Here is an 11,485-nt window from a genome sequence, read left to right as displayed (position 1 = left end):
AGGAAGAGAATCGCGTCACTGAAGGAGCGGGCAGCGTCCTAGTCCGCACGCTCGTGGGTGTGTGAGGCATCTCCTCGCTCCGTTCCGTGGTTCACCAGCCTTGGGAGGCCCCTGCAGCCATGGGGTGTGCAGTCGGGTGTGCGGTCAGGCGTGCAGTCGGGCGGTGCCGTCGGGGCGTGCCGTTGGGCGTGCTTTCGGGCCATGCCGTCGGGTGTGCCGTCGGGCCTGCCCTTGGGTGGTGCCGTCGGGCGGTGCTGTCGCAGTCAGAGCCATCCCGCTGCGGCTCCCACGGTGCTCCGCTCAGCCTGTCAGGCACATCTTCGGCCAAGGTGATGAGCCGTTGCCTTTGAAGCTGGCCTGGCATGACAGCAGAGGTCAGTGGTTCCCTGTGACTCGCTGCTTCCGCACAGCCCACCTGTCCTCCTGCTGGGCCAGCACAGGCGTCCACACGCCAGGGAGCCACCTGTGCCTCCTAAGGTGCCATGTGACGCTTCCAGGGCTGCCGTGGCCGGCACTGCCCACCTCTCCCGGGGGACGTCAGGGTTCATGACTGGGAACGAGCCGCTCCTGGCAGGAAGGGGTTGCACTTGCCACCATGACGGTCATCCTCGGACCCCCGACCGTCTCCCAGCTGGCTGGCTCCCAGCCTGGCACGGGCACCACTTCCCCATCTCCAGCTCAGGGCCATGATTGCCCAGGGCTCGGGGATAGAGCCGAGTGGAGGGCTGGCGCCACCCCCCTCTGCATGCCTGTCCCTTTCAGGACGCCGATGCAGGGGCCCGTGCTGCGCAGCTCAGGCAGTCTCAGGCTGGAGCTCTTCTGGGTTTCCACCCTCGGCAGCTTCCCCTGGGCCCAATACGGGCCGGGAGGGTGAGGAGGGCGGGAGAGGGAGGGCAGCAGAGGGGTGGGCCGGGAGGGAGAGGAGGACCCTGAGGCCGTGCCAAGGTGTGCTGGGGAGGAGGAGAATGGGGAGACGGGAAGGACAGCAGAGCACCTGGGGCTGTGCTAAGGTGTGCCGGCCACTGATGGGCGGTGGGGAAGGGAGAGGGAAGTCCCCCAGCTGACTTCCCCTGTGGGGCGCAGTGCTCTGAGGTGTGAGTTCCTCACTCCCTGAGGACAGCCAGTACCTGGCAGGCTCCTGGCTTAATGTGTAGCTGGAATACTGGAGAAGCCGGTCCACTGAAACTCTGCCTGCCTGCTAACCTATTTCCCAAATGACTGATCCAGCCTCACTGCTCTGCCAGCTGCTCACACTGCACAGGCTGGCTGGGCTCTGCCATCCCGGGCAGCGCTCAGGGCTCCAGGTGTGCGGTGACACTCCGGTGGAGCAGCAGGCTCCTCTGAGCCTCCACGCTGGCACTGGCGGAGGGGCATCAGCAACCCCATGTTTGCATTCTAGGACGTGGAGACACCCTCGGGGACGGTGACGCTGAGGAGGGAGGAATGGAGTCGAGGGTGGGAGGGAAGGAGCTGGAGCATGTTTTCCTGCAGGCCTCTGAGCCTCCGCCTGCCCCGGTGTTCACCATCGGACTCCATGATCACTTAGTGGGACAGACTTGGCAGCTCTGAGCCTCCGCCTGCCCCGGTGTTCACCATCGGACTCCATGATCACTTAGTGGGACAGACTTGGCCGCTCTGAGCTTTGGCTTTTCGGGGAATCCGTCTCAGCGGCTCAGTCACTTCTGCTAGTCGGAGCTGCCGAGCTCCCCTGGCAGCACCCGTGAGCGGCGGCAGGAGCGGGGCCTTCATGGAGGGAGCTGTATGCACGCCCTACCCAAAAATGGGGTCTGGCGGAGGAGGGGTCTCAGTGGACGGCAGCGGGATTCCCTTTGCTTGGAAGAGTGGAAGAAGAGGCAGGGCCCGGGAGCCGGCGTGGCCTGATTTGTGTGAAGTCGTTCTGCTTTCAGTGCTGAGAGAGAAACCCCATGCAAACCGAGAGGCTGGCCACCCCAGGCTGACTCCAGAGCTCGTGGAAAGAGAAGGGAAAGGCGGGCGGTGGTGGCGAGGACATGAAGGTCCTGATCTCAGGACGGCCTTCCCGTAGCTGCCGCCCGGCCAGCGGGGCAGTGCACAGGCGCTGCGAGGGGTGACTGGTGCGTGGACCTGCGTGGGCTCGCCAAGCCCCGGCTCTGGGGTGGCCGGGGGGCCAGCGTCCGGCTCGTGTGACCTGCACGCACTCACTTTTCTAAATGTGCTTTTCTCTCTCTCAGGGAGGCAGGACACAGTGTGTGAGAGAAGTCTGCCCCATCCTCTCCTGTCCCCAGCATCTCAGCCACACAGCCCCAGGACAGTGCTGCCCCAGATGTCTGGGTGAGTGACACCTGTCAGGTCAGGGAGGAGTGCAGTTGCCCCGGGCTTCCGTGGGCAGGGTCAGCCCACACCGTGGCTCCTGGTGAGAGGCACGCCTCCTCCCACGTCCACGGGCAGCAGGTGCTCGAGATCCGGCTCCCACCTGGGCTCCGTGGAGGGGTCTTTCCTCCTGTCTAGAGGGCTGGGCGATGCCCTTGTGAGAACAGTGGTGAAGAGGCCATCTTTCCTGGGCCCGTGACATCAGGAGGAATGTATTTTAAAGGCATCCAAAGCACACACGGAGAATATAGGCCAGTGCTGCTTTTTCCTTTCCCCTCTTCCTTCTTTTCTTTTCTTTTCCTTTTTTTTTTCTTTTCTTTTCTCTTCTTTTCTTTTCTCTTCTTTTCTTTTCTTTTCTTTCCTTTCCTTTCCTTTCTCTTCTCTTCTCTTCTCTTCTCTTCTCTTCTCTTCTCTTTCTCTTTCTCTTTCTCTTTCTCTTTCTCTTCTCTTCTCTTTCTTTTTCTTTTTCTTTTTCTTTTTCTTTTTCTTTTTCTTTTTCTTTTTCTTTTTCTTTTTTTAGGTTTAAGCCATAGGGCACATGCACTCACCAGAGAGGGGAAGGAAGTGAGAAATCTCCATGTTACTCTCAGATATTCCAGCACTCCCACACACCCAGCATGATGTTCAAGCCCCAGGTTTGGAGCTCAAACCACAGTCAGCCACACGGGACCCCCGCGCCTTAACCAGCACTGCCCCGCCGGCGCCTAGCCCTGGTGCTGCTGGAGGCAGGAGGATGACGTGCCGGGACTCTAGAGGTGTGGGAGGACGAGGAGCCACAGCGCCTGGCGAGAGAAGGTCTGCGTGTTTACTGCGGACCGGGCCGGCCAGTGCCCGTGCTCTCTCACGCAGTCCCCGACGCTGTGCGGTTCGGGGCAGGCACAGAGACCCTCTGCAGTGCAGGTGCCCCCAGCTCTGCTGTGCCAGGGGCCCTTCCAGCAGGCAGCTCGCCGCTGACGGAGCCTGTGTCCCACACGACCCAGTACTTGCTGCGTTCAGCTGCCCTGGGGACACGAGGGTGGCGTGTGTGTTGCCCCTGAGTGGGGACAGGGCTGACATGTGGAGTCTCTGAGGCATGTGATCCCCCGGTGTTTGTTCACCACTGCGACCTCAGCCTTGACGATCCCTGGGCCCTTGAGCTGGTCGGGTCAGACTTCGCCAGCCCGAGTGAGAGCTGGGCCCGTGCCTGTGCACCAGGGCGGCTGCAGGCCAGGCTCTCCGGGGCCCACGTGGCGGACGCTTGCCCTGAGCACCTTTGCCTGTGTGTCTCTGCTCGGTTCCACTCTGATGTAACGTCACTCTGCCCATCAGAGACCCTGTCCTCCAGTCTGCCCACGTGCTCTGGTGTCACCAGCTGCAGTCCGTGTGGCAGATCTGGAGCTGCAGAGGGCGGCTGTTCTGCAGGGGAGCAGAGTGCTTCGCCACGCCCCTGTCTTTACTCTTCAGAAGTTTATTGACTTCTCCTGTGAGTGAGGGGGTGCGAGAGAGAGCCAGGCATCCTCAGAAGGGCCTCCCTGCCGTGACCCACCGGCTGTCCAGCCTGCCCGGAACACAGGCACCCGTTCTCCCACGAGCACAGGGAGAGTGAGCTGCCGGGCGTGCGGCCGCCTGCGGGCCCCCGAGCGCTGTCCTTCTTTAAGGGCTTAGTGACTTTGCCTTCGGGAGGAGTTCCCTGATTGCCTCCTCCGTGTGGGCCCCAGCCACCCCAGACTGCCCTGCCCTCTCCTCGAACCCTCCCTCCTCCTCTCAGCCCGCTTTCCCAGCCCAGAGCGTCCTGTCCGGCTGTCTCTCCCCCAGAGTACCCAGCCCGGCCCTGGGTCACCTGTGGCCACACATCCACACGGACGAGCCCAGGCGTGTTGGTGCACAGAGGCCACTCTCCTCCTCGAGGGGCTCCACCGCTGGCTACGTCTGCCATGCATGCCCTTCCTGCAGTGTGCGTGGGCACACACTCATACACACACACGCACGCACACACACACATACATACACACACATACACACATGCACACACACGCACACACACTCATACACACATACATGCACACTCATACACAGTCATACACACATACTCACACACATACACACACTCCCACTCATATGCACACACTCACATACATACACTCATACATACACTCATACACACACATACACACACTCATACACACGCACACACTCATACGCACAAACTCACATACATACACATGCACACACACTCATACACACATACATGCACACTCATACACAGTCATACACACATACTCACACACATACACACACTCCCACTCATATGCACACACTCACATACATACATACATACATACAAACACATGCACACACACTCATACGCACACACTCACATACATACATACACACACTCATATACACACGCACACACACTCATACACACATACATACACACACTCATACACACACTCTCACTCATATGCACATATTCAAATACATACACACACTCATACACACATACATACACACTCATACACACTCATACACACATACGTACACACATACATACACACACTCATACACACTCACGTCCACACACATACACTCACCCTTACACTCACACATCCACACACACGTACACATGTACACATGTACAAATTCACACATACACACACATACACACATGCACACCCACACCCTCCACAGCCCCACACCCCCACGTACACATACACACACACCCATATCACACACACATCTCCACCCACCCACCCACACTCACATCCCCCACATACACCCACAACCCCCCACATACCAACACACGCATACCCACACACACCTGCCCCTGCACACACATACACACCCTCAAGATCTCCACACACACACACCACATCCACCCCTCCCATGCTCACACACATTTTCACATACTCTCATACCCACACACACTCACTAAGTACATGTGAAATGACCAGAACAGAGTCATGTGGTCACGCCTGATCAGGAACTCACACGTGCACTTCCTGCGCTGCCGACACATGTGTGGGCCTGGGATAGAACTGCAGTCACAGGAGCAGGGCAGAACCCGCCCAGCTGTAGGTCAGGAGGGCGGCCATGCTGGGCAGCGAGGCCGGGGCGGTGCAGGGGCAGCTGTGGGAGGGTGCGCTCGGCGGTGGGAAGAGGCTGTGCGTGCACAGTGCTCCGTGTGCAGGTCCCATGCCTCCGCCAGAACACACGGAGCTCCTGTAGGGAAGGGAGGGAAGGACCGTTGGTCATCACCGCTGAAATAATACCCCACTGAGGCAGAGCATGTGAATGCTCCACTGCCAGCCACAGAGGGCCCGGTAGGCAGTGGGTACACCACGACCCTCCCCATCTCTCCATCCTGCAGGATCTGGGGATGCGCCGGGTGCTCAGTGCAGAGATTCGAGCTGGGTGGGCCGTGCGGGATCCGCCCCCTCAACCCCGTGCTGTAGGGCTGGCCCTGTTTTCCTTTCTCTGTCTTAGAGCATCTGGCTCACCAGAGAGAGATGGGAAGGAGGGGAGTGGGAACTTCGCTGCGGGGGTGGCTTTACTTCCGCCCTGCTCCATCTCCCCCCAGGGTTGGGGCGTGTACACATACGCGCCTGGCGTGAGGTTTCAGGCCGCAGGGTCCAGGGCTCAGGCCACGGCTGGCTATGTGGGAATCCTGTGCCTCACCATGCCACCTGCTGGCCCCTCTATTTTAAATTCTTAAAGAACAAAAATGTACCTCTGGTGAATCGATGGAGAGAGAGCAGTGTACAAAACAGAGGAAAAGGAGTTCACCTTTATTTTGACAATAAATGCAAAACCCCCGAAACTATCTAGTGACGTCTCATGTTGTACAGTTCCAGAGCTCAGGGTGGCTTGGCGGAAGTGATTCCAGCCAGATGGGTCAGCTCCGTGTGGTGGGGCCACACCCGGGTCCTCGCAGCTCCGACGGAGGGCGCCCTAGAAGAGGAGCTGGGGAGGGCATCTACGCGGTTCCCAGGAGCGCTCCAGCTGGCCTCGTCCCGGCAGTTCAGGGGCTCAGCACAGAAGCCTGCCTGGGCGCGTGGGGGTGCTGAGCGTCATGCTAGACGTGCCGGCTTGTTTGCTCACGCACCGTGACGTGGATCGCAGACAGGGTGACGCCGACTTGTGTAGGTGAAGTCAGTGACGCCCAGAGAAGGCATCTCCACGGTCCAGGCGCGAGGGAGCCCATGCATGGGCCCCGAACAGTGATTGGCTGCGGATCAGGATGCACGTTTGCTCCTGGTGATCCAGCTGTGTCTACACTGCCCCGGCCTTGAGGCTGATGCTGGCAGGAAAATAGTGTTTTTTCATGACTCCTATTGACACAGCTCTGACCGCTAATTCTGAGCACTGCGTCTGGTGTATGTTCATCAGCGTGTTAGCAACCCCGTGGGGTTGTATGCGCACACGCCTAGCGTGATGTTTCAAGCTGCAGGGTCTGCTGATACGCCGAGTGCATTACTCTTCACATGGGTGAAGGGGGTGTGAGCGTTAGTCGGTCAGTGGACGTGGGTCCCTGTCCTTAGTCCTGAATTACAGTAGCATTGCAGAGGCGTCATGTGCTGTCGGGGGCAGCGAGTCGGACGCTGAGTGAGAGGAGGCTCCACTGTGTGCGCCCTCAGGGCTCTGGCCCTCGTAGCTGCCAGCCCAGCCCTCACACCAGGGAAAGCCGGGGCGGCCTGCCGAGGAGCTATGCGTGTAGGCTGGCTTCTGATCTCAGGTGCCGTTGGGGGTGGCTCATCCTCCCTGTGACCTGAGACGCATTCTCACTCTGTCCTGCATGGCTGTCATACACGGCACCATAAACCGGGCAGCTGTGGGACGGTGGGAAGTGGCTTCCGGCAGTTCTGGATGCCGGGCGGTCCCCGGGATAGGGCCTTGTCACTTGCGCTCACCGTGCCGGGCTGGGGCTCCCTTGGGCCTCCCTTGAAGGGCCCTAACCCAGTCCGTGAGGGCCTGCCCTCTAGCCGAGCGCCTCTCACAGACCCAGCTCTGGGGCCGTCGTGGTCATGGCTGTTTCCACGTGCGCTCGGCAGGGAGACACGTTCCCGCCCTCACAGACGCCATCTCGTTGGTGCTTTTTGCTCACTCTCTCCTTCCTGGGATGGCTCGGCCCCGCCTCCAGCAGACCTCGCTGTCGTTCCCTCTGGAGGGCTCCGCTTGCTCTTCGGGTGCCCTCCGGCAAGTCTGCCCCGTCCGCCTGCCCCTGCGGTTCCCACGCTGGCTCTCTCTAGAACTTGCCGTGCCACGCCCTGGGCGGCCTGTGGGTTAGTCTCCTGGAGGCCGCAAGCCCCGTCGGGTTTCCATCTTTGTGGGCTCTTTACAGACACATTCTAGGCTGTTCTGTGGCTGTTGACCGCAGGTTCTGACGTTGAGACGGTTACAGATATGGAGGCCGACTGGCTCGTGGCCTGGAGGTCCAGGGTCCGAGGGCTCGTGTGCTGGGGTCACAGTCCCAAGGCACCTCATCTCGAGGGTAGGCGGAGCAGACTCTGTCTGTGTCCAGGTCTCTGGATGTCCTGCGACCTGAGGTAGACACCGCCAGGACTCAGCCATGGGACTCCACCCCATCGGCCTTACTCCTCATCCCCCAGAGTCCTCGCCTGTGACCCCAGAGCTGATGAAGTTTCCAGCCTTTCCACCCTGTCACAACCGAATCACAGCACGTGAGACCCGGGGCGGTCACGCCGTGGCAGCATGGCAGCAGGACTCGCTGTGGGGTCACTGTGCGCTGACTGCTCGATGACCCGACGTTCGGGCACACGCGGCAGGCCTGGTCGCAGGCACTGCAGTGCTGCGGCGTGTCACCGATGGCAGCGGATGACCACTTTGCCGTGTTCACGCTGCGCTGTTGCTTCCCTGCAGGCCAGAGGAAGGTGTTCGACCTGCCTTCCGGGAGCTGCCTCTTCCGCAGCGACGTCTACGACAACGGGTCCTTGTTCCTCTACGACAACTGCACGGCGTGCACCTGCAGGGTGAGGCGAGGCGGGCGGTGTCCTGGGTGACAGGCTTGGGCGCTCCTGGGCGTGCCTCCTCCCTGAGGCCATTCACGAGCCAGCCGCCCCTGCGGTCTGAGCGTTTGTAGGGACGACCCCGTCGCAGCGGCTGCGCCGTCCGGGCCTAGTGACCGGTGGGTTCTGTTACGTACCGGGCATTGGCTTTAACCACAGAGAGAAGCCAGGTGCGGGTTTGCTGCTGGGCCCGGGCTGCCCTGGCAGGCTGGGAGAGCGTGTCCCTCTGCCCGCTGTCCCCTGCCTTCCTTGGCGTTGGTCACTGGCAGGACACACAGACGTGTAGTTAGTGCCGAGGATACACGCAGCCCCGCGGATCTGGGTGGACACGTCTCATGGCTGTCGGCTGCATGGGCGTGGTAATCTGCTTTGAAAACCGAGTCAGCGTCACTGTGCAGAGCGTCGGGTGACACGCTGGGCGTCACGGAGCAGGTGACACGTTTGTGCCCAGAGCTCTTTTGTTTTCAGGACCCCAAGGGCCAGAGAGGGGGAGGGGGAGCCTCGCTGGACACCAGCTATGAGGGTACAGCAGGACAGAGGCCGGGCTCCTGTCACCTGAGGAGCGCACCGCCGGGCAGCTGGTGTCTACACTACTGCCTGTGCCCACACCGAACCCCCTGCAGTTCCTGGCCTGGGCATATCCCCCGCGGCCTGGCTCCTCCCAGCGCTCTGAGCGACCTAGGCTGAACGTAGCCACTCCTTCGGTTTTGTGAAAGAAACGTCTTCCTCACGGCAGAGCGCGTGAAGGTGTGGGCGCGAGTGGGAGCAAAGCAGCTTCGCGGCCCCTCTCAGTGCCACCCCTGCCCGGCCCTGCAGCCCGCCCGAGGCCCAGCAGGCTGACCTTGCCCTCCTCCTGTCGTCCACGTGGTAGCCAGCGCCGTGGCCCCGTTTGCCGCCAGGATGGGCCCTTCCCTTTCCTTTTGTAAATGCATCTTCTTTCCCATGAGAGAAGGCGGGAGAGAAAGATGGCCACCCTGGCTTTAGGTACCACGGGGAGCCCGCCTCAGTCTCCAGCCAGCCGTGAGCACAGGTGCCCAGCAGGCGTGCCCATGTGAGCAGGTCCACCCGGGCCCTAAACCACAGGCCTGCCTGGGCCCCCCATTGTGCAGTGGCTCCCTGCTGCCTTGTGTTGCAGCGGGGCTGCTGTGTGCTCCACGCTGGCCTCCAGCTCAGGACTCCCCACTCGGACGCCCTCTGGGGAGTGGGAAACTTGCTGCACGTGGGGCCCTCCCAGGCCTCCCGGTGGCAGCCAGGCCTGATGCACGGAGGAGGGCTGGCTGGCCAGAGATTCGCAGGCAGCCTGTTGGGGGCCGAGGGTGACATTACACTTTCCTCTAAGAGGCCCCTCAGGCGTGAACTCACAGTCCTTGGGAGCCGGGCAGCCACCCTTGGTGGCCAGCGCTGTCCCACCTGCCCTGGGTGTCCCTGCCCACACCACCCAGTGGCCTCGCCCTTCCCACAGCGGGTTTGTGAGTTCTGCGGTGTGGCTCGCACCTGCAGTGCTACCCTATGACGTGTGACTTTGAAGTCCCCCAGTCCAGCCCACTCCCCAGGCTGCCCGGCCAGGCCGTAGTCCCCTTTGCTGCCACCTCTGCCCTCTGGCCAGCCCTGCTGATCTCGTGACCCACACTGCAGTTTAACGCTTAGTGTCACTTCAGTCATTGCTTCTGTGCGTGAGAGAGACAGCGCGAGAGCCACCTTACCAGGGCCATGGCGCTGCAGCCCACCCTCGCCCCGCTGGCCCGGCACTCAGGGAGGTCCCCTGACACGAACTGGGACCTTCCCTTGCGGGCAAGCCTCCAGAGCCTCGCGCCCCCCCGCCAGCCCTGATCCTTGCTCCCTGGCTGTCCCTCCTCCTGCTCCTGAGCCTCCAGGGGACGGTGCCTGCGCATCACCGCCGGGTGCTCACTGCCTGCCCAGTGCCGGGCTGGGGCTGACCGGGCCCGGGAAGCTGCAGTTGGAAGCTGGGAGGTCCGCGGGCTAGCTGCAGGCCTAGCCAGGCCACACCACTACTACAGAGTCCGGAACCAGGTCTCCGTGGGGATTGTTGGTCCCGTCCCTTGCAGCTCACAGAGCCCGCGGGAGATGTGTCACCTCGAGGCTGTGTGTTAGCCGTTACGTCCTACTTCGGTTAAAGATAGCTGCCTTACGCCAGCCGCCCAGAGGTGGCAGAAAGCCGTGGGCGAGACCCGGAGGGCACTGCTCAGGGTATGTGGCGAGGAGGGCTCTGGACCCGCTGAGCAGATGCTCGGGCCTCTCAGCTGTGAGAGTGTGAGGCCGGGCCGGGGCCTGGAGGCCGTGAGCCCACAGCGCCCACACTCTCTGGTCTAGACACTTAGTCAACAGGTACCTGTGAAGTGAATGAACCATGGCCACAGATCGAGATCCAGTCCCTACTCCTGTATGTGAAGGCAGATTGTTGTGGGCCGTCCACAGAGGCCAGGTGGGGTGTTCAGGGAGACGGAGATGAAGATGGTTTTCAGCTCCTACTCTGCCTTTGCCCCCAGGACTCCACCGTGGTCTGTAAGAAGAAATGCGTCCACACTGGCGGCTGTGACAGCCGTGACGAGGGCTGCTGTGAAGAGTGCCTGCAGCGCCTCCCCTCGGAGCACGTGGGAGTGTGCAAGTTTGGCAACAAGATTTTCCGGGTAAGCCACGCACCATGCCTGTAGGAACTGAGCTGTCTACTTGCACCTCTGGACGACGCGGAGATTGGGTTATCACAATTCGTGTACACACGTGTGTCCGTGCGCGTGTGTGTGTGTGTGTGTGTGTGGAGTGCACGTCGTGTATGCAGCCTTTACATACTGATGTAGGTGTCAGGGCAGATGAGGGCAGAAAAGTGGCTCTCTAAGAATGTTTTCCTTTGGCTTCATTTTTAATGAAAGAGTTCAAAGCTTTGAAGCATGATCGCTATTTCCATAGATGATAAGCCGAGATTGGGGTCGAGGTGAAGGTTCCCATGGATGCTGTGCTTGAGGCGGGGAATTCCAACAGCCCTTAATTCAACGGGAGATCCTTAGTGTGGGGGCGTGCACCTGCCGTCCTGTGCTGATGGCGTGCACGTGCCGTCCTGTGCCGATGGCGTGCACCTGCCGTCCTGTGCCGATGGCATGCATGTGTCATAGTGT

General features: G+C 60.9%; 1 protein-coding gene across 1 annotated transcript in view; it reads left to right on the top strand.

The window, feature by feature from the left end:
• The window catches only part of BMPER (BMP binding endothelial regulator), a gene marked incomplete at its 5' end in the record, with an annotated part of 199,790 nt that overhangs the window by 95,779 nt on the left and 92,526 nt on the right, over positions 1 to 11,485 (top strand). The window contains 3 exon segments of the mRNA XM_006164900.2: positions 2,211 to 2,310; positions 8,209 to 8,318; positions 10,862 to 11,002. Coding sequence (XP_006164962.1) covers positions 2,211 to 2,310; positions 8,209 to 8,318; positions 10,862 to 11,002 — 351 coding nt within the window.

This window comes from Tupaia chinensis, unplaced genomic scaffold, assembly GCF_000334495.1.
Source record: "Tupaia chinensis unplaced genomic scaffold, TupChi_1.0 Scaffold143756_1, whole genome shotgun sequence".
Classification (NCBI taxonomy): Eukaryota; Metazoa; Chordata; class Mammalia; order Scandentia; family Tupaiidae; genus Tupaia; species Tupaia belangeri.
Note: the sequence above shows the minus strand (reverse complement) of the source record. Positions and strands in the feature narration are given on the sequence as shown.